General features: G+C 41.0%; 1 protein-coding gene and 1 gene segment (V, D, J or C); one reads left to right on the forward strand and one right to left on the reverse strand.

The window, feature by feature from the left end:
* STARD3NL (STARD3 N-terminal like) overlaps positions 1–10190 on the forward strand; it is a 151000-nt gene extending 140810 nt beyond the window's left edge. For all 3 annotated transcript variants that reach the window (XM_053926488.2, XM_053926486.1, XM_053926487.2), the window contains one exon: positions 10099–10190. The gene's annotated coding sequence lies outside the window, so the exon portion shown is untranslated. The remainder of the gene's footprint in view (positions 1–10098) is intronic.
* Positions 10191–17430: 7240 nt separating this feature from the next.
* Positions 17431–23449, reverse strand: LOC123479440 (T cell receptor gamma constant 1-like). The segment is given in 3 exon segments: positions 17431–17584; positions 19627–19677; positions 23168–23449. Coding segments are annotated over 3 exon segments (339 nt in total).
* Positions 23450–24326: the final 877 nt, after the last annotated feature.

Here is a 24326-nt window from a genome sequence, read left to right on the forward strand (position 1 = left end):
AAGGAAAGAATAAACAAGTGGGACCTCATCAAAATAAAAAGCTTCTGCATGGCTGAAGAAAACAGCACCAAATTACAAAGAGAACCAACAGTATGGGAAAACATATTTGCTAATGATACCTCAGACAAGGGCCTGATCTCCAAAATATATAAAGAACTCACACGACTCCACTCCAGGAAGACAAACAACCCAATTAAAAAATGGGCAAAGGACTTGAACAGACACTTCTCCAAGGAAGACATACAGAGGGCCCAGAGACATATGAAAAGATGCTCAGCATCACTATCCATCAGGGAGATGCAAATTAAAACCACAATGAGGTACCATCTCACACCAGTCAGAGTGGCCAACATAAACAAATCCACAAACAAATGTTGGAGAGGATGGGGAGAAAAGGGAACCCTAGTGCACTGTTGGTGGGAATGCAGACTGGTGAGGCCACTGTGGAAAACAGTATGGACTTTCCTCAGAAAACTAAAAATGGATCTGCCCTTTGACCCAGCAATTCTGCTGCTGGGATTATACCCTAAGAACCCTGAAACACCAATCCAAAAGAACCTGTGCACCCCAATGTTCATAGCAGCACAATTTACAATAGCCAAGTACTGGAAGCAACCGAAGTGCCCATCAGCAAACGAGTGGATCCAAAAACTATGGTATATTTACACAATGGAATTCTACACAGCAGAGAGAAAGAAGGAGCTTATACCCTTTGCAACAGCATGGATGGAAATGGAGAGCATTATGCTAAGTGAAACAAGCCAGGCGGTGAGGGACAAATACCATATGATCTCACCTTTAACTGGAACATAAGCAATAGAAGAAAAAAGCAAACAAAATATAACCAGAGACATTGAAGTTAAGAACAATCTAACAATAGCCAGGGGGGAGTGGGGTGGGGACAGTGGGAAGAGGGGATTACAGGAACTACTATAAAGGACACATGGACAAAATCAAGGGGGAGGGTGGAGGTGGGGGAGGGAGGTGGGTTCAGCTGGGGTGGGGTGGAGGGATGGGGAGAAAAGGCATACAACTGTAATTGAATAACAATAAAAATTTAAAAATAAATAAATAAATAAATAAAATGCTGTTGAAACTGTAGAGAATGTAGCCCAAACAGTAATAAACAATGACAGTGTAAAAAAAAAAAAAAAGACAGTCCCTCCCTGCTGCATTTCCTCGACTGCCCCACCACCACCACCTCCGTTGCTCTGGCCTCTCTCTCTGCCTATTCCAATGCCACAGCCTCTTCTGTCATCTGCTCTGATCAGCGTGCTCCAAGCAGAGCTTTCCGGGCACCAGCACTGCTGCCGCTGCTGCCAGAGCACTCAATACAGGCTGCAGTCCTCTGGTCCAGTCGCTCTTGGCAACTGTGTTCCACATCTTTGTGGAGTGGGGGAGAGGTAGGGGGTACAGAAGAGGTAATTCCCCTCTTCTTCCGAATTGTTTACTACAAATGGGGTGGGGGATTTCCGAGGCTCTGCAGTTTGGAGGTCTTCCTCCGGGGTGCATATTTGAGCCTTCAAGGTTTGCTTTCTGCTTTTGTGTTCGGGTAACTTCACCAGGTCACAAAGTGCAGCAAAGCTGAGAGAAACACCCATCCGTGACAGCCCAGGTGCTTGGCTTTTCTAGAGTCTCCCCACCACCCACAGTGCCTTCTCTACTGTATCAGTCGTGCCATTAACATCCGGTTAATTCTAGGGTAGATCCCATGCTGCCAGGAGAGTCACCATGGGATACCACATACTAGTGACCAACCACTTTTCCAAACTGCCCCCAAGGGGGCCTACAGCTTCTCCATACCTTACTGAGAGGAGTCCTGCCCACGGGCCAATTGTGTTGCAGCCTTTCAAGGTTGGACAGGTTCACTAGGGATTCAGAGAGTCAGAAGAAAATTCCTGGAGGCCTTGGAATGACTGACATGCCTTTATTCAAGGGTGGGGCGATACACAGTGCCGCAGTCTGTGTGTCTCGATGCCAGGGCGTCCCAAACTCTTTGTATACTAAATGCACCCAAAGCTGGCAGAGTGCCAAGCTATTGTATAACAGAGTGTGATTCTGTGAATGTGGGCACATATTCAAGGTTATGGGACTACTGCTTATCTTAAGTGTCCAGACATCTGGGTGAGGGAACCTGACTGACTCCATTTACTCTACACTGACACGTAGCAAGAGCTTGACAAATGTTTAATGAATAAGTGAACGTGTGGACTTGGAGCACTTATCAAACACTCCAAAGGAAACATTTGCCAGACAGCTGAATTACAAACCGATGGATGGAAATTGATATTATCCCACCTCACACCCAACTACAGCACCCACTGGGAAAAGCAAGAAAAAAATTAGGGAAGGTGACATTGAAGGAACAACTGGAGAGGTAGGAAAACAAAGAAAATTAATACCTTGGAATCTTAGACTTTGGAGAAGTTTGGTGACATCATCAAGGCCACAAAATCACTTTGTGTCACTGGTAGGATTTTGGAGAGCAGAGCTCTAGGACACAGAGTTGAATGATATCTGTTGATGGGGGAGGATAGAGGGGCATCAGCCACGTGGCATTAGAATGCATCAGGAATGCGTGTCCAGAGCTAACCCCAGGGGAGGGAATAAGCTCACAACTCTGACCCAGCATAGAAGAATGAGACAGGCTGAGTGCTGGACCTGAGATCATAGGAGACTGGGAATTAACTGATTTTTTGGAAATCAAGAGAAAGTTTAGATATCCTTTGAAAGAACTTCAAGACCTTCCTCTCAATTTTCATAGACTTAAGGTTGTTTCTCAGTTACTTTTTTAATATTAATCTTCATTTTATTTCCATTAGCAACTTTTTTCTTTTTTTTTAATTTTTAAATTATTTTATTGTTGTTCAATTACAGTTGTCTGCATTTTCTCCCCACCCCTCTACCCCACCCCAGCTAAACACACCTCCTTCCCCTGATTCCACCCTCCCCCTTGGTTTTGTCTATATGTCCTTTATAGCAGTTCCTGAAAACCCTTCTCCCCACTATCTCTTCCCCCCTCCCCTCTGGCTATTGTTAGATTGTTCTTAACTTCAATGTTTCTGGTTATATTTTGTTTGTTTTTTTTCTCCTCTTGATTATGTTCCAGTTAAAGGTGAAATCATATGGTATTTGTCCCTCACTGCCTATCTCAGTTACTTTTTAAACAAAAAAAGCCAACATATGCTGCCTTTAAGCAGTTTTAGGCAGGAGAGCTAATGAGTCACAAACTATCTAGATGGACTATTCAGCTTATTTCAGCATTATTTTATTTGGCTTTTATGAACAATTTATCTAACCCCTGCTGATTACGGAGGAGTGTTGCCTGTGAACAGCCAGGGTTCACCCAGCCTGGTGCCGTGTGATGGGATAATCATCAAGTCCATCTGAGACAGGAAGGATCAAGAATGACCAGAACCACCTAGCTCTGGAATCTCTAAGCTTGGTAAGAGAACTTTGCTCATCATCTTCTCCATGCAGCTGCCAAATGTCCAATTCAACAGATTTGGGAAGAGGCTACATCATGCTGGGAAGACAGGAGCTACACAACCACACACGAAAACTGTGATCGCTCATCTCCACAGTCTGTCACAGAATGTTTGTGAGGTTTTTAATTGGATTTCAATGAAAATCCAGAAAGCAGCTTGGGCTCCTTTGAAAACAGTGGTGGAGTTTTGAGGACTTCCGGCCAAGATGGAGGCATCGGTAGATAGACTGTGCCTCCTCACACAACCAAAAGAAGGGCAACAGCAAATTTAAAAACAAAAAACCACTAGAACTGCCAGAAAATCGAACTGTTTGGAAGTCCGACACCAAGGAGTTAAAGAAAACATTCATCCAGACTGGTAGAAGGGGTGGAGATGGGCAGCTGGAGCGGAGAGGATTCACGGCAAGGCAGCGGCTAGATGATGTAGGTGGTTAAGGTGGAAACCAGTGGACTCGGCAGTCCCACATTTGCATGTGGATAAATTGGGAAGAAAAACTGGGGAGCGAGACAGACTGCAGAACCCAGGATTCCAGTATGAGGAAATAAAGCCTCAAAACCTCTGAATGAGAAAACCTGTGGGGGTTGTGGTGGCAGAAGAAACTCCCAGCCTCACAGGAGAGCTCACTGGAGAGACCCACAGGGTCCTAGAACATACACAAACCCACCCACCCAGGAATCAGCACCAGAAGGGCTCAATTTGATTGTGGGCAGCAGGGGGAGACTGAAAGCCAGCAGAGAGCTAAGCAAGCAGCATCGTTCCCTCTCAGACCCCTCCCCCACATACAGAGCCACGTAGGTTGCCCCATCCTGGAGAATACCTAAGGCCCTACCCCTCACTATGTAACAGGCACCCCTAGAAAAAAGTATGGCCCAAATAAAAGAAGAGATCAAAGCTCCAGAAAAAATACAACTAAGTGATGAAGAGATAGCCAACCTATCAGATGCACTGTTCAAAATACTGGTAATCAGGATGCTCACAGAATTGGTTGAGTATGGTAGAAAAATAGAGGAAAAAGTGAAGGCTTTGCAAAGTGAAATAAAAGAAAATGTACAGGGAACTAACAGTGAAGGGAAGGAAACCAGGACTCAAATCAATGGCTTGCAGCACAGGGAATAAATAAACGTTCAACCGGAACAGAATGAAGAAACAAGAATTCAAAAAAAATGAGGAGAGGCTTAGAAACCTCCAGGACAATTTTAAACATTCCAATGTCCAAATCATAGGGGTACCAGAATGGGAACTGTTTCCCTAGGTTTTTTTTGTTTAATAAATTGTTGTTGTTGTTGTTGTTGTTGTTGTTGTTTTACGAGAACAAGTCAGAAAACTGCGAAGTCATTATTAGTGTAGCATGTCCTGGGTTTTGCTCATTGCCCTTGCATACACTAAGACTAGGAGAGGAAACACTGACAATAATGAGAACAGAGACAGCAGGGAAGACGGACAGGTCTTATCCTTCCAATGAGCTTCTGTCATGACTAGTAGATGAACAGATGCCAAAAGGGTTGAGTGAAGACCTTCCCACCTCTACTCCATGCTTCTTACCAAGAATACCAGTGATGTGGAATAACCTGAAGAAATTCTAGAGGATGTGCTCGAGAGCATACACTCTGAATATTAAGGATAAAAATAGTTAAAAATGGATTTGTTCATTTCCTGGAGGTCTAGTACCTGCTATGCCTCAGGTGGTTAAAATGCTGGCACACATTGTCCCAGTATTCCTGGAATCTGTCCCTACAGCACAGGTTCATAATTTATTAATAAAACATATTTCATTGAAAGATTTCAAAGTACCTCCTTTTGCTAAGAGGGTTTTAAATATAAAATATTAACATCATTTTATTGTGATTAACCTTGCATAGAAGCTACCAACACAGTGGCCTCATTCCCAACATCTGAATTTCATCTCTTCCAGGACTCCTGATAGTTCAGGGTGCTTCACAGAGGGTGGCACCTATGCCTGCTGGTCTCTCTGGTAGTCAGTTGAATCTGAAGTAGGTAAGAGCATTTGATTATCATTTGTGTTTTTGGCCATTATTCAAAAGCTTAGCCCACTCTTTCTCTCTCTTCTTTATCTCTTCTTCTCAAAACACTTACCAAACATTTAACATACCAGGTATTTGGGATATGAGAATAACTGAGAAACAGTCTTGATATGTGGTCAGTGGTGACAGAGATGTAAAGATAAATGTAATAGAGTGCCGGAGACACCGAGTCTTGTGATCTGCATCTCAGAAGACAGGTGGGCGAAGACAAGGGACTTAATGTTCTCTTACCTGTCACCCCATAAACTGACCCTCCTTCAGGTTCTCCCATTTGCATGTGGATTTGCATGCTTAGAATTTCCCAAGTCAGAAACCAGAGCCTCACGGGGAACTCCACCCATTTTTTGGTTCATATCCTATCATTAACCAAACCCTTTAGATCCTCTTCCACCTCCTTTGTCCCTTTCAGGTGGAGCCATTAATGTCTTTTTTCCTTTTATTTAATTTATTGGGGCGACCTGGTTAACACAATTACATGTGTCTCAGGCGCACAATTCCACCACACATCTGCTGTGCACTGTGTTGTGTGTCACCACCCCACGTCCAGTCTCCTTCCACCATCACTGGTCCCCTGTACGTTCCCCCATCTCCACGCTGGCAGTCACCACGCTGTTGTCTACGTCCATGAGCTCTTCCTGTTTTGTTCTTTTCTTGCTCAATCCCTCCACCTTCCCACACAGCTCCACAACTCCTACTGCCACAGCTGTCAGCCTGCTCTCCGTCTATGGCTCTGTCTCTATTTTGCTTATTAATTCATTTTGTTCATTAGATTCCACTTATGAGTGCAATCATGTGTTTACCACTTAATCTCATCTTGAACTTCAATTCAGCCTTTCTTGCTTCAGTTTCTGCAACAGCCTGTCTCCCTACCTTCATTGCCTTCTCACAACCAGCCGCTAGAGTGCAGTGTTAAAAATAACCATCGCAATGTTCTCAATGTTCCTCATCAGCACCCTGATGTAAGGTTTCATTATCCCTATTTCAGAGATGAGCATATTGAGGTAAGAGAGGTGGAGTAATTTGTCCCACCTCACATAAGAATGAGAGGTGGAGCTAGGATTCGAACCCTGCCTCTAGTGCTAGAGTCCCCACTCATAGCAAATAAATACAAAGCTTTTTAATATTAATAAAAAAAATTGATCACCTAATTGCCCTGCCCAAAAGCCTTCAGTGGCACCAAGGATTAAAAATGTCATGAAATCTTAGCCTGGCAGAACACACTTGTATGACCACACTTACCCATTGTCCAACCTCTCCATTTGTCACTTCCCTTGTGTTCTGTTCTTAGTTTTTCTGAAAATGCTGTGTGCCAAATCCCTCTCAAGCCATTGTGCATCTTGCTTTTCTCTGTCCTTAACACTGCATCTCTGAAATCCTAGTCTCCACTCACAAGTTCACAAGGATACCCCTCATCCCCCACCCACCCCCCGGTTCCTGGCAGTGGTGAGCAATGCATCCTGTCCCTTTGCCTGGTCTTTGGAACCTGTCACACAACCCTGTCATCCTGGGTTGTATGCACTGTCTTCAGCAGTGACTTGGCCTGTTTCTATCACTGAGATATAAACTTCAGTTTAAGGCTGCGTTATTTTATTCCCAGCCTTAGGCTTAGTCAACACTTTAAACACACGCACACATGTGCACAATATAGTAAAACACACTCCAGACAAAAGAGACCTGTGGAGATCAAAGGCACAGCAATGACACAGCATATTAGGGGACCTTGATGTTACTTGATACTCTGGACGATTTGTGTTGGATCTAAAAGCAGTATAAAACAGAAAAGCATAGAGTCAGATTATATAAATATATGGATTAGCAGAAAAGCTATTTCTCAGCAGAAACTATCAGAGTAACTGTTAAACTTTTCATGACTTCATTATAAGGATTCCTTTGTTGAGATTTTTGCCAGTCATAGGACTCATTCCTTTAAAAAATAGAAATTTTGTACTATGGTCCATGCTTTTGTATAGCTGTTATCTTTCTAAGATTAATAAAATTTCTCAGCACTAATGTTTTTTCTTAATTATTCTGAATTACTAATTAAGGTAATGTGAGGAATACCTCTCAGTCTTCAACAAGCAATCCATTGGCTTCTTACTGATAACTTTTACTACCACCTAGTGGTAGTTGGAGGTATTACTGTTTCTTTGGCTCGTGATCCTAAAGAACAAGAAATGCTTTCACGTGTTCCCCTGGGGAGTTGCTAAGACAAAATGCAGGTTAGTAGTGTCCAGAGAAGTGTTCAGAATGGCTTTCTTTATTGTATTATTTAGTGTATCATATTGTGTTGTATTATTTTATTGTCTGAATGCTCAATTTAAGAAAGAATTAAAAGGAAAAATTATTATTATAAAAGTGTGCCTAGAAAAGATTTTACTCTCAATTTTTCATAGGCCAGTGGTTATGCATTAAACTGTCTTTCGGCAGCAGAAGTTGCAAGCTTCTGTTGTCCTGATACAGCTCTGATTGGGCCCTACAGGGAAGAGGGCACCTGGGGCCTGCTTGCATTTTCTTATCTTGCTTTCTCCAGCACCTAGTACAGTGCCTGGCACACAGTGCACTTCTATGAACATGGAAATAAGGGAGAAAGCTATCATAGTTCAAGATACTAGCTAACCCTCCTTTTTTTAGACATCTTTAATGAGATGTAATTTACACATGAAAGTCAGCTATTGAAAATGTGCAATTGTATGATTTTTAGCAATTATAGTTTCCCACCAGCATTACAAATTTAGAGCAATTTTATCATCCCAAAACATTCCCTGAGTTGCAGTGAATCCCACTCCTACATCCAGTCGTAAGTAAACCACTGATCTCCTTTCTGTCTTGAAAATTTGACCTTTTAGGCTATGGCTAGGGGTTCCCCACTAAATATTCCCATTTCTAAATATAAATCTTATACTTACAATAGCTGCTTTGAAGTTATGGTCTGCTAAATAAAACATATGGACACACTCAAGGACAGTTTGTATTGAGTTGTGGTTTTTATTTTGTTTTTGCTCCTGAGAATAGTCACACTTTTCTGATTCTTTTCCTGTCTTGTAATTTTTTATTGAAACAGATTTTGTTGAAAATATATTGTCTCATCTGTACTTTCTGATTTTACCCCCCAAAGTTGTTAATGCCTATTTGGTTAGAAAATTAATTGTCTGGGCTAAGTTTGTGAAATATGTTCTCTGTGGTGTGCAGCTGCTACTATGTCTTCATAGTTTTTTATTTTCTTCTTAATGCTTTTATTTTTAACACATAGCTTCATGGGTTCACCCCTTCACCTACATAGCCTAGTGGTAGCCAGTGATGAACAAGATTGTGATCTAGCTTGTTGATTAAGTCTCCCATCTTTTGCCAAATGGCTATGGGTATGCACTGGGCAGCACATTCAAATTTCAGGCTACTTCAAGTCTTCCCCAGCTGGTACTTTCTTCTATGTGTTTTCATGTCTCTTCTGTACATGCTCATAGCCTCAGGGTTGACCAGGAATGTTTGGCTATCTGCGGCTCTTTTGGGTCCACTCAGGACACATACAACTTGAGCCAAGCACATGCTCACTGCAGCCATGACCTCAACCTCAAGCCAGCAGAGCCTCTGGCCCTTCCTGCTCACACACAACTGATTTGTCAGTTCACCATTGCATCAATCCCCAGCCCCAATTATGTGATATCCCTTCAACTGTGTAATTTTGCTGCCAGTCCTCACGGTCCACCCTACTCTGGAAGAACTTTCATGCCCATCCAGCAAGGTGTTGGGAGGTGGAGGAACTGGAGCATCTCCAGGCAAGAATACCACTGTCGATCCCAGAATTCTTGCTGCTTTCCCAGCATCAGCCAACACTTCTCAGGTTGTTGTACACATTCGGTCACTTTCTGAGTGCAGAAGCCGTTTGTCTTGTTCATCTGTCCAGCTTTAAAGTTGTTTTTCAAGGAGATTTATTGATTCCTCACTCACTGTAACCAAAAGTCTTTTCTAGCATTCACTTTTAGATTATGAAAAGCACAGATGTTATCATTTATATTGAAAGTTTGTCTTTATAAGATTCCCAAATAATTTCTGCGGACATTCTCAGAAGAAAGTGCGTGATCTGAGAAGAGTCCAGCAGCAGTGTGAGGCAGGCTGCGTTTGTGAGTGAGTAGGTTATATCCTTAACTACTACCATGGTCTTCTCACTGCCCCTTTTGTTTTTCTTGTGCCTGATGACTAGTGTAATGCATGCTATTTATAAAAAATATGAAAAACAAAAATAAAAGATCATTGTTCTTCAAACCATTCAGCAGTATCAGTGTTTGATAGTTTAATTGGATTCCTTTTAGTTTTGTGTTTGTAATTTTTGTAATGATTTCCATACAGCCTATATTACCTATATCCTGTTTCAGACGTGGGCGTGGGAAGAGATGATCTTTCCTAAAATGCTCTGAAATAAATTCCTGTGTCCACACCAATTGCCCTTTAAATGTTTGTAACACAGCCCATCTTCTCTACACAGACTTCGTGATAAAAACATAAGGCAAAGTGTAGCATATCTCCTTGAAAAACTACTTCTCAAATATTTTTGTGTCCTCTCTTTTTCAAAGTGTGAAAAACTCTCAGTGAAAATGACGAGGGCACAAAGGACTGGAGATGGGGTCTCCCTGTGGAGAGTTGAAGTGGTGACATCCACTGCTGAATTGATTGATTGGTGAATAAAGAACCCATGTATTGTAATACCTCATAGACACGTACCATGTTCACATGCACTTAGTAACCTGCTTGTGGCAGGTGAGATAATGTAATGGTCCATCCTACGTGCAGTGGGACTGAGTCTGATCTGTAATGAATAGTTGCAGAAAGGTCTTATGCTGTATTCCTAGCAACAGACTCCTTAATATATTATGGTAACCTTTTTAGTGAGCAAAATATCTTTTATTTGAATTCACAGAATAGAATTATTTTCTGTCATGTCATTTCTTTTGCATTTCTTTTTTAACATCTTATATTTTATTTGTGTTTTTTAGCTCATGCAAATGTATTTTTTGTAGAATTTAAAATGTCATAAAATCCCACATATTAAAATTACTAGTTTTATTTTTCTTGTTTTGCATTATCAATTTGGCCAAAAGTGTTAGAATTCCCAAAGGGGACGAATGAGGTTGTAAATAGACATAAAATGCCACCAGACATGTTGAATTACTTTTGCCATGAAATATTGCTTTTGTCAAAAATTTCAGTTTTGTTTTAGTGGTTGTCAGTTGTGTTTAACCTCATTTGAAACAATTTTGTTAGATTACATTGTGACAGCTGTCATATCAGTGTGCATTTAAAACAACATCAAAATTGTTGAATTTTTGTATTGCTATTTCAATATTGATGAATGGAGAAAATACACAACATTTTGAGCATATCATGCTTCTATTATTTCAATAAAGGTCACGAAGTCAGACTATGAAAGCCTGAAATGTTGATCTGCACAATAGAGCTATTCTTCCCCCAGGACTGCACAGATGGAGCCTGGGGCCTGGGCACCCACTCTGTATTATGACGGGGAGGGGTATGGGTGGGAGTATTTGGCCTCTGTGTTCACATAGCTGAATAGCCCTCTTCTACTTGACCCCAATCACACTTTTATCTGATGTCCACATCCTCTATTAAACTTTTCTCAGGTTGACATTGAAGTACTTTTGTCCCTTTAGAGGGACTTAACGTGATTTAATATATGACATTCAGTGACACAGTTGAAGTTAGGGCCTTGCTGTCTCTGTGTTCCTGTGAAGGAAAAAGCTCATCCCTGTCGCCCACATCTACAGTTTGTCTGTGCCATGAGGTTCACAGCCATGGGTCTTGCTTGGGTCACCCTCTCTACACTGAGAAAACGAAACTCAAGGCACAAGCCTCAGTAAATCAAATTCCATGGAAAAGCAGAGAGATTTGGTGTAATGTTCAGGATTAGCTTAGTGCTGTGTGCTCTTTCCTCTCAACAGGTTCATGTTGGACTGACGGTGCAGCATCTGAACAGTCCTGGGCAAGAGATTTCCACCTCTCACAGTAGCTAACTGGAGTCACCTTTGCATATAAAGAGTGGGGAGCCCAGGCTGGGTGGCTCAGTTGCTTGGACCATTGTCTCCAAACACCAAAAGTTTGCAGGTTTGGGTCCAATACCAGGTCAGGGCACATTTGGGAGGAAATGGATGGACATTTCTCTCACATCATTCTCTCTCTCTCTCTCTCTCTCTCTCTTCTTCTCTCTCTAAAATCAATACACATATCTTCAGGTGAGAGTTAAAAAAGTGAGGAAGCCCTAGCCATAGCCTAAGAATATGTCTGTAAATAACCACCTGCATGTGTATGTAAAAGGCTATTATCTTTACATTACTTGTGGTCTCTCCAATGTGAACAAATTTGGTTGTGGTTTAACTGCCCTTATTTTATCTTATAACACCCAAACCACTGCTTGCACAGAACTAACTGGCAGGGGCTGGTTTGACTTTGAGCATTTTGCACAAATCAACCACCTTGCCAGAGCACCTTGACAAAAGAAGCCTGAGAAACTAAAACACCATCAGCCACATCAGCGCCCTCCCACCAGCCACACTGTTGCCTTTACCACCTTTGCTCTCCCTCCCTTACTGCCTGTTTCAGAGCAGCCCAGGTTGAGCTGAGGAAGGAAGTTGCTAAGAAGTTTGGTGGGACAGGAAATGCTGACTAGTAGAGCTCAACTGTGAAATTGGCGGCACAAAGCGTTCAGTGATTTTCAAGTGTCCTCTATGCTCCTACCTTTCCCAATGCAGAAGTAGTTTCCACTAAGTCAGTGATTTCAGCCTTTTCATCTCATGGCACACATAAACTATTAAAAATCTGTGGCATACCAAAAACTGTAATTTTATTGATATGACAAAAATACATATAATTTTTATTGATTTACCAAAAAATATAATAGTAATTGCCTACTTTTAGTGCTCAGAGTGACTTTTCAAAAAATTGTAGGGCTATACTTGTAGATGAGGATTTCTAGTACTACGACTTAACCAATCAGACACAGCCTTATTATGTGATGTGACCAATAAGATGCAGGTCTGTTATATGATTTATATATTTATGGTTCAAGATAGGGCATTCATGCCAGAGTGCTATTGTTCTACTGGCTGTTGTCTTTATTTTTTTTTAAATTACAATCTAAGGAAAAGAGCTCATTGTCCGTGGCTATACAGTCAAATATTACATGTGTTAAAAATTCTTGTGGCACACCACTTGAAAATCATTGCTTTACATAGAGGACTGAGTATTTGGCCTTAAGAAATCTGACCAAATTAATGAGAACCAAGGCATAGATCAAATTATATTTGATCTTTCTTGTAGTGCTGGTCTTAGTTTGTTTCTAAATGAGAACCTCTACTTGATTTCCAAAAGAACTTGTTTCACAGAACCTGAAGCTGATTACAAACAAATAAAATCTTCCAACTCTTAAATGAGATGTGTTTTAACTCTAATATACATTTTATTTTTAAGAGATTTATTGGAGAAAAAAGAAAAATACACAATCACTTATTTTTTTTACCCAACTACCATATATTGAACATTTTGTTTAATGTCTATGACTCTGCCTGTGGTTTTATAAAGTGTCCTATATTCACAAGGTGAATATACAGCTAAGTGTGCCCATACACTGACATAAGAGCTCTAGTATGTGTAAGGAAAGAGAGTAGTGAAGAATAATGTATATTGTTTAATACATTTGTGTCCTAAGGGGTGAAATTATAATATATAGACACATGCATATGTGTTGATATATGTACATTCATAGCTGCATAATAAAACCTAGAAGGATGCCCAAGAAACAAAAGTGTGACCTGTAAGAGGTTGGGGAGGTAGGGACAGAGGTTGAAGAAGGATTTCTTAATGCATTTCTAGAATGTTTTGTTTTTGGAGCCACGTGAAGGTATTATCTGACAATTTTAGTAGGGTTCTTCTATGCACATTATTTTTTCAACAACACTTCCTGATTGATATTTCATTTCTTTAAGTAATCTACATGATTTGAAGATGCATAGTAATCTGTCATATGACTTTCTTTTGTTTCTTCTTTTAGTTTTTTATTGGGCCTTTGGGTTAATTTGGGGCTGCTATAAGTAGTGCTATAGTGAATGTCACTATAGTGACACTATAGTGACTTCATTTTACACATGAGAAAGTTATGGCCCATAGAGTTTAAATAGTTTGTCTGAGGCCACACAGATACCAATACTAGACCCAGGATTCAAATCCAGGCACTTTGGGTGAGGAAGGGAGGGGGCGACCCTCCACCACACAGCCTCTCCAGTATCTGAGCAGTTCTCCTAGGTTGTTGTGAGGATCAGGAAACCTGAAGCTTGTGAAACGTTGGTATAGATCTGAGTGCACATAAGTCTTAGTCCAGGCCATCCGTTTTCTTACAAAATTGATGGGCCATGGTAAGACCATGTTCTGGGCTGAGGCACCTTCTCCTGTGGGATGGGCCGTGTGATGGCTCCTGGCTGTCTGAGAGTGGAGACAGCAGCACCAGAGCTCAGGAGCTGTTTCAGTCATTTAATGGCCTCAAGCACAGCTACACATTAGAATTACTGAAGGAGGCTATTTAAAGTCCAACACCTAGCCTGTGAGAAAGTCTGGGCCTGAGTGATTTTTAAAGGCTCCAAGAAGAGAGCCACTGGTACAATGGGTAAAACAGCAGAGTTTAAGTCAGATGGCCCTGGAATCACATGAACCCTGGCACTACCCTGTGACTGGCCTCGGGCATATTTCTTAGCCTCTCTGGTCTTCCCATCAGTGAAAGGAGTGTGACACCTGCACTGTGGTAGAGGGAGAGCATTAGACACAGAGCATGCAGACAGCCTGGCAGAATTCCTGGTGCTCACTATGTTGCAGGTACTGGCTGTTATTCAGACAAAACTAATAAAAAGAAAGCAAACAAAAACAGCCTGAGGAAACCTGACAGAGACCATGCATTTACCCAAGTGAGTTTTCATGGCTCTGAAAGTGTTGGGTTTCTAGCTTTTTGGCTGAATTGTATCATGTTGGTATAGTGTCTCTGGCTATCTTTCATTATGCAGAATTTATAATTGCTAATTATATAAGACTTGATTAACATAAAGGGAAAATCAAGTATTACTTATCTGTAGCCTGCTTAACTGACAGAAAGCCCTCAAAATATCTATGAAGAAAGGAATCCTAAAACAGTGGGGAGAATTCATAATGGGAAAAATTTGAGAATTGTTGCCTTGAAGTTTGACTTTTTTTTATGGTTGAGAAGTATGTGGAGTACACTAGCTCTATAAAGATTAGAGACATAAGTGCCTTTGTGAGGAATTGTATAAATCTTTACCCAGCTGTTCCTTTGCACACCTGTGGATGCAGCCTGTTGTGCTGGTATTCTTTTAGCCAACCAAGTGGCATGGACTTTAATAATAGATGTCTGATTGGTGGGTGGGAGGTCAGCATTTAAAAATCTTCCCAACATGAACAATTCTGTAGCAGGTTTGTTAGAACCCTGTAATTGTTTGAACAGAATAGGAGTAAAGACAGAAATTGTATACAGGGAGTCAGTTCTCTTCATCAGCTCTTAGTCTAACAAGGAAGGAAATTTTCCCATCTTAATTCAAACCTAAACAACCTGTTTCTACTCTAGTAGCCAGTCACATAGAAATTATGAGTAGAGCTCCTGTAGCCAGATTGTTTGGGTTCAAATCCCAGCATTACTTGTTATTAGCTGTCTAACTATGGGGATATTCTTTATCCCCTCTTTTCCTCAGTTTCCGATCTGTAGAACAGACATAATTGTACTTGTTTCATGGGGTTCTTGTGAGATACAGGTTAACACATGCTTAGACCAGCACCAGTAAGCACTATGCAAGTGTTTGCTATTACTACTTCATTAGGGTGTTAATCATTGAATTTGTAAATCATGCCAGAAATCTGAAATTCTTTGGAATTTGAACACTTTCTTCTAAAGATAGGTAAACATAGGTAAAATGACATGGTCAAGGACAAATGACACAGCCAGTTCGAGCCAGACCAAGTAAACGAGGCTGTAAGTATGGAGCATGAGGTGAAAGTTCTGGCCCAGTGTTCCCCCCACCACACCACATGGCAGTGTTGGTGTGATGGAAAAGTACTAGACCAAAAAGGAAGTATACCCACCTCCTCCCTCAGAAATGCCCACGAATAACCAGAGGCTTCCACAAGGGGATTCCGAGGAACTCTGGACCCATTCCATCAAATAGAGCAGCTGGAATGCCAGAATGGAGCACCTAGTGGCACCGTCCAAGACTTGCTTTGCCTGAGACTCTCAGTCCATTTCATTAACACCCCGAAGAGTAGCCGCACATCTAGGACACACATAAAATAAGGCAGGATTTTCATACCGTTGATAATAAAGGGAGCAATTATGGTTCTACCAGAGTATAGAGATGAGGAGAAAATAGAGATGCACCCACAAGTCCCTCAGAAAAGTCTCACTGACTTTGGAGAAGAAGCAGTGCATGATTTGTCCGTCCCTGGAGAAAGTAGGTGAAGGAGAAGCCACATGATACTAGGTAACTAATGCGGGCTCTGAGTTTAGAGAGGCCTGGGTGAAATGACTCTTATGGACAGAATGGCGACCGTGAGAAGGTAATACAATCTCTCCCATCTGTAAACTGTGGACTACACCCACCTCCAGGGGCTCTGAGAGGGTTAATGGGATTGCCTGGTGCATAGCAGAAACTTACTGAGTCCCTATTCCATCTGTCTAACCTGTCTGCAGGGAAGTAGGATTAGAGATGATTGTCAGTGTGTGTGTGTGTGTGTGTGTGTGTGTGCATAATCAATTATTTTCTAAAGTCAAGCAACTAACAGCAGCTGTTCAGGACTTTCACGTACCAAACATTATTAACTCATCTATTTCACACACCTCCAGGAAATGAAGACTGTACTTCATTTTACACATGAGAAAGTTATGGCCCATAGAGTTGAAATAGTTTGTCTGAGGTCACACAGACACCAATACTAGACCAAGGATTCAAATCCAGGCACTTCAGGTTCGGAGGGGAGGGGCCAACCCTCCACCACACAGCCTCTTGGGTATCAGAGCAGTTCTCCTGGGTTATTGTGAGGATCAGGAAACCTGAAGCTTGTGAAACACTGGTTTAGATCTGAGCACAGAGTGCCAATCATGGTAGATGTTACACGGTCACCACTGGAATTTCCAAAACCAAATGGGTATGAATATGGTGACCTTTGAGAGAGAAGTAACCTGGCCACCTTCCTTTGGCTCTGCCCCCCGCCCCCTGGAACCTGTGCTCCATAGAAGGAATTATAACTACAGTCCCAGGGAAGGAAACACAAGCCCACTATTCACCATGATGACATTGCTGACTCAGATAGCTCATCTGCCATGTTCTTAAGAGAAAGAGAAAGTCTGGGACTTTCATTAGATGTATCCAACTAAAGCAAACAGACAAAAGCAGACTTTTGATTTAAAAAACATTTATTGTGGCTGTCCTAAAAAACCAAATGCAGAATACAAGTATCCGAAGTGACAGCTTCTGGGTGTGTGAAAACAGAAAGCTTCATGGCAGGTCTGTGGATAAAGAGCACTAAGGAACGGGACTAGGAGCTGCAAGCTGCCTGTACTCAGAAGGCATGATCATGTAGCTTGACTAAAGGAGCTGATTGAGATTATGGGAAGAGTGGTGCTAAAGGGCCCCCTTGGGTCCTGTACCTGAGTCATGGCTGAATTGGTTATTGTTACAGAGAGAAATTGTCTTTTGCCCAGTGGTTTGAAGACCACTATGCAATAATGACATAATAGTAAAATGCATGTGAACTGAAATAATCCAAACCCAGAAAGGAAGTCCAACTACATCCTCAGCAGACACATCCAGGGAAAATAAATGAAGAAAAATCGATCCTTTTGTGCCATCATCTGTTATGAATTCTTCCCATGGCCACAGACTGCTGTTCTCCTAAGTAGACAGAAGGAAATGATGGCAAAGTAGACCAGGCTCTTGAGGAGGAGGAGGAGGTAGGTGTAGTAGGCGGAGGTATTGGTGAGCTGCAACTGCAGTAAATCTAGGAGAAGTCACTTAATTAGTTTCATCTGCTCTTTTGAAAGGACAGGAGATATTAATGGGAGGAGTCGTAATCATTTACTTTATGGTCTACATTGAAGTGACACCTCCACACCCCCAAGCCCCAGAATAAACAAACATCTGCTACCACCACCAACAACAAGACAACTTAGAATGTGGCTTGAAGGTCAAGTCTCTTAGAACACTTCAAATATAAAAAACTAAAATTGCATTTTTAATGAGAGAGTCCAATGAGAAGAACGTATCTGTGGTAAATAACTTTTATCATATCTTCACCCCCACTATGTCTCCAATTAATAATAAAAGTTACTATCCTTCATTAACCACTAAGCAAACCCCAAACACTGTGAGAGTTTTTTATTAGAAACTTTCATCTTATATAATTTTTATAGTAACCTATGAAGTTATTACTTTAGTTCCAATTTTACAAAATGAGGACAGAGTGAGAAGAAATTTGCATTTATTAAGCACCAGAATGCAGATTTCAATCTCATCAACATGACTTCGCAGAACATATTTTTAGTCCCCTATAATTGTGTATCTCCAAGTGCAATGAATAATACCCTGACATCTAAGGGTTAAGGGTTAATATAAATTGGATTACTGATTTAGAAGCATGTGAGTCATTGCCTGTGCATGTGCTATGCTTCCTACTAAGGGTGCAGTCCTTGAACACACGATGGTGTTCACAGCAGGTGGCTGCGGGTTTTAGCAGAGGGCATTACGTTAACTGGAGGAAAGTGGTTAATCCAAGTGCTCTGAGACTTTAAGAAGCCACAGCTCTCTCACCTGGCTTTCCTGAGTATCCCTCATTGTGGCTGTGACACTATAGGGCAATTGCACTTAATATCTTTTAAATTTCTCAAGAAATATGTGATGTCAAGAAATAACTGACAACAGTGTGGTGGGCTAGACTGCTACTCAATAAACCGCAAGGCCAAGTCCTTTCCTGTGGAAATGTCCCTTTGACCAGCTTTATCTCCATCATGTCAGAACTCTAGAATCATTAGTACCTGGTGTGGAAAGGGACCTCAAGAAGTCATGTGCTCAGAATTCTTTTGTATTCACCAGGTAAGGTGTTAGCTGAGGTCCAGAGCCCCCTTTATACTGGAAATGGAGGAGAGCTCAGCAGAGCTAAAACCGATGCTTCTAGGTGCTTTCTTTGTACATATGTAGGGAGAAAAGGCCAGAAAATTGTACACATTCTATGCCAGCTAACTGAGATACCCTGTGCTGGACATTTCACATATGTGACCTTACCTCCACAATAACTGGGTTTGCTATAATTTTTCCTGGTTGGCAGGTGAGGAAAGTATTTCAGAAAATGTAAGTACCTGTACTCATGTCACTAAAAATTAAAAGAACTGGGGTTGAAGTTCTTTTACTGGGGAGCCAGGCACTGCCCCCACCCCTGCCCCTGCCATGCATCCATTGTGTCTCAGGGTCTTGGCTTTGTGCTTTCTGGCTCTGTGACTTGACTCTCAGAGGAAGAATAGAGAACTGAGTAAGTGTTTGAGCTCTTGATTCTGATGGCCTGGGTTAAAACCACAGATCTAGCTGCTTGGCTTGGCGTAAGGGATGTCATTTTATCTCATTGCTCTCATCTGTGAAATGGGAAAACATATTGTACACTCCACAGTATTAAGAAAATTGAACATGTCAGTCCAGGTTATTACTACTAGCAAGGACCAAAGACAAAAAAAATCTAAAAGTAACTTGATCACATGTTCCCTAGTCATTAGAAACAAAAGCCATATAAATGAATAAAGTCCAGTGTTGAAATAATCCCGAGCATCTCATGGCACCCTCTAATTACCATTATCTCATGCCAAAAGCCAGCATTCACTGTGTTAGGATGACTACTAGGAAAGGATTGTTTGGTTTAAAATAGCCCTCGGTCTATTCTACAAACTCCAGCCATTCTCATTGTTGCATGTTAAGCCAGAGAAGTTCAAAACTTACGTTGATCAGGAGGAAAAATGCGATAGCATTACATAAAGTCAAATATATGCAGAAACTTACCACTTTTATCTTTCAGACAACCGTCTATTGTAGGATTAATACCAGCAACCTCTACAAGAAATGAGAGGAACCATTACTGAATTTGTGATCGTTAGCATGTGCCTGTGTGTGTGGATGGACAGACACATAGATAATGAGAGATGATGACAGATAGATGGAAAGATGATAGATAGAGATAGAATCTGCCCACAGAGAGGAGGGAGCCATTAAAAATATGAGTCCCACCACTCTAGGAAGAGATGCTCAGACTCCATGTAATTCAGTGAATCAAATTCATATATTGTATTTCTGCACATGAAGATGCTGTCCATGAAGGACACATTCTTGCTTTTTAATCATAACAGGAGTGGACTACACAAGACTTCCTGTTTCCTCCTGCATTCATTGCTCCTAGCACAGTGCCCACCACAAAGCAGCTGTTCAAAACTATTGGCTGAATGGAAAAAATAAACAGAAAAAGGAGCTGCTCTACAGGCTTCAGCACACACTGCTGACGTGAACAGTTGCTGCCCAAATGAAGTCATTTAATCCTAGAATCCATAACAGAATCTTACATATTTGAGAGTCTTATGTAGGAAAATTTCCCATTTAAGCCATACCTTTCACACGCATGCATGTCCCCAGTGACCCCAGCTCACGCACATAATTTTCTGGAGCTGTGGTCTTTGTGGACATGACAACAATATTCATGAAAGCTAATGTCTGTTGAGTGATTATTACTGTGTGGCATAGTGTATCTTAAATGCTTCAGATGTGTTATCTCATTTAATCTTTCAGTAACACTGAAGTGAGGTATATTTTTGGCTCCAAATTACAGACGAGAAAATGAGGTGCAGAGAGTACCCATAACTTGCTGAGAGTCATACCAGTGATGGCAGAGCCAGCATTCAAAGGACCGCAGTGGGAGAGTACATGGACGGGAACATGTGGAACGTACCCTGTACAACAACCCATAGAAATAGAAAATAATCTATAGAGACAATATAATCCAAGATAGTGGACACTAAAATATCGTCTCTTCCAGGTATCTTAATTATACTTAGTAAATGACTGTTTTATTTCAGAAACTCTGCATTTCAGTGAAATACTATCCAGGAATAAAAAGGCAAACCAAGTCACATTTATAGTTCTCTGACTATGCAAACCCTGAGGTGAGAGCTGTATTTATCTACAATGTTTTTTAAAAAGCAAATGTACATACAAAGAGAAAATTTCTTTAAGAGTTCATTGATTGTTGGATGGAGGAAAACAGTCGCAATAGTTGCTTTAGTTTATCCTTTTTCTACTCCGTGTGTTCTTGGCCATGTGGAAGTAGTTGCAGTACGCAATTCCACCCACTCACGACACCTGTTCTTGGTGTGCACTAAAGAAACGGGTGTGAGGCATATAGGCTCTGGGGTAAATCCCAAGATTGAAAATGTTAGTATAATCATGTTTATGTATGTTCATGTTAGTATCACCATGTTTAGGTGTTAAAATAGCCTCAAAAACTCACTTTACTGTCTCTTAAAATTCTCTTTGTTTCCTTAGAGTGGCTTTATTCATTGAAAGATAAATAAAAAAATATCACTGCCATGTATTGCCCGATGGAAAAACAAGAAATGATCAGTTTTTCATAATAAAATCTGTGGGAATAACCCAATACTTTTTCCTAATCTGGTTGAAAATTTGAACCAATTAGTTTTGTGTCTCTTTGGCATCATTTCATTGATTTGTGTTTCCATGTTATAGTTTTAGCTCTTGTCAAAAAACAACAACAACAACAAACTTCCAAGCAACAGCATTAGAAATTTGCCGTAGAATGACATGAACAGAAATGCCTCGTTAGCTTTGTTGCCAAGTTTCAGAAATTAAGGGCCAAGTAAACACCTTATAAACCGGACCTTCTCTTCTTTAAGACAGTCACCTCTGATCACTAGAAAAATGAAAACACAATAGAACACTTGAGCCCAGTGATTATATTAAACTTGTTTTGCATATTTGCATGGTCTCTGTTTCTTAGCTGTAGAAATAGAAAAATTAGGGTTGTTCTGGCAATCTTTAGTTTTATAAAAATGTAAAAAAATACCAGCATATGAATAAATACATCCATGTTATATTTCCAAAAGCAAGCATTTTCACTGACATGATTTCATTTGCTCTTCAGCACAGCCCCAGGAGAAAGCCAAGGCCAGGGTTCAAACCTGATTTGATCATTGGGGAAACTCAGGACTGAGAAGGAAAAGCTTACTTCCGAAATTCTCACTGGTACACACAGCAAAGGTCTCAGCACGCCTTGTTATGGGCTTCTTCCCCACTGCTTAAAGGCCTTGTTAATCACCGGGAACTACACCAACTGACTCCTTCCTATGGGCACTCTGGGGCCTTTGGTCTGTTTTGTTAATACTCAGGGCTTTACCTTCTGAGTCTAGGGAGTTCCCAGACCACTGCTGGGGCTAGAACACATTCAGCACTCTGCCCACACTGTCTAAATATATATGAAATCGGAATCAAAGGCCCTCCTTTGGGACAACATGCCTGAATCTTGAGTGGCCCTGAATGTTCAGGGAAAGAGGATGTTGCCTTCACTGTGTGCATCCTTCTCGGGACAGCAGTTCATCCTAGTGCATTCATCCACAGGCTTCCAGGCCTGGCTCACGCTATTACTGCAATACATGTGTGTTTCCAATGGCAAGAAATACGCTCATTATGCAGAACAGAAATCTGTTTCTATACGTCAGCCTCACCCAATCTTTAATTATGAAATTTACCTACAGTGGTATATAAAATACAAACCTGAATACCCTAGGACCACACAAAAATTGCAGGGCTAACGTGTCTTTCTGTCTCCCTCACAATGATACCACCTGTTACCTAACAATTCATTGATTATACTTTGAGTATAGCAACACTGAAGTGATTATGACTTTTTCTGCTGAGGATAAAATTCCTGAAAGATATATAATTGTTCTTATTTTCTGGTCAAGTAAGGTCATCAAAAATGGAATCTCCCTGGCTAGTGTGGCTCAGTGGATTCAGTGCCAGCCTGCAAATGGAAGGGTCGCTGGTTCTACTCCCATTCAGGGCACATGCCTCGGTGCAGTCCAGGTCCCCAGCTGGGAGCACACCAGAGGCAACTATACACAGATTTGTCTCTCTCTTTCTCCCTCCCTTCCTCTCTCAAAAAATAAATAAATAAACTATTTTTTTAAGTGAAATCTCTTTTTGAGCATTTATTGTGTGATAAATTGCTAGGTGCTTTCATGCATGTTGCTTCATTTACACCACACAGCAACCCTAAAAATCATCATGTGACTTTAATATTTGGATGATAAATCTGAGGCTGAGAGGAGTAAAATTCTTTAATTCTTTACCTTTTAATGTTTCAAAGCCTATACTGTGTTAATCCTGTGGGAAAATAACAGGATATTTTGCTACTATAAATTGTAGCAGTATTTAAGAATGATTTATATATACCTTTTTTATTAACACTTGACAGACACTTGGGGCCGTTGCTCTGGGAACAGAAGTGCTCTGGGAGGTTATATGTGTTTACACATACCTTTGTTTATTGAAGGGAAAAGAATCTCCTGATCAACTCTTCTTTTATTATTCTCGTGTTTGACGATGCATTTGTGTTCTTTGTCCACTGACTGTGCAGCCACGGTCAGCCAGCTGAATTTCATGTATGTGTCATTAGTCTTCATGGTATTTCCCTGCTGGGATGCCAGAACTGCATTGTCGTCCTTTTCCTTCCAATATACCTTAATAACATCGGGGAAAAATTTCTCAAGGAGACAAAGATATGTCCCAGTCTTATGAAGTTTGATTTCTGCAACTGAAGGAAGAAAAATCGTGGGCTTGGGAGCAATGTCTGATGAATCAAGGCTTCTCTCTGCGGGGTGAAACGGAATAGTAATTAAGAATTAGAGAAACACAAGATTGTGTGGTGTGGAACAATCTGGCATATGGTAAAAAGGAAGAAAAGCTGCCATTGAAGTAGTGCTTATAATGGCTTTTTATCCATGATATATTGTGATGTATTTAATATTGTTCTTATTTTCAGAGGGGAAAAGAGGGTATATAACTTTCCCAAAGCCATAGCTATTACACGGCACAGGCTGAATTACATCTTAACCTTTGTTCCTTTTCCACATGCTAAAATGGGGTACAGCTTTTAACAGCTCCAACACTTCTGAACTTATTAATTTGTTTTAATGTGTTTGATACAATCATAGATGGAGAGTGGGTGATGGGAATATGGGAAAGGACCTGGAGGTAATTTAGATTATCTCTCTTCAGATGAGAATATTTAGTGGCTTATAAAGTGCAAGAAAAAAAACAACACAGAGGCAGTATGGTGATTGCCAGAGGGAAAGGGGGTGGGGGCGGTAGAAGAGGGTCAAGGATGGTTTAGTGGTGATGGAAGGAGACTTGAGTTTGGGTGGTGAACATATGATACAATATACAGATGAAGTATTATAGAACTGTACACCTGAAACCTGTATTGTTTTATTGACCAGTGTCACCCCAATAACTTCAACAAAATAAAAAAAGATAAGAAGTGCTTATCTCTCCCTGGGAATTTTGTAATGCAAGCTCTCTTTGGCTGCACATTCTCATTTCCTGTAACTCTGTGGAAAGTCACTCTCCCTCACCTAATTCTGGAATGCAACATATTATCTTTTTCCATAAAAATAAATGCCTTGAGGAAATTTTTC

The sequence above is a fragment of the Desmodus rotundus genome, chromosome 6, assembly GCF_022682495.2.
Source record: "Desmodus rotundus isolate HL8 chromosome 6, HLdesRot8A.1, whole genome shotgun sequence".
Lineage (NCBI taxonomy): Eukaryota > Metazoa > Chordata > Mammalia > Chiroptera > Phyllostomidae > Desmodus > Desmodus rotundus.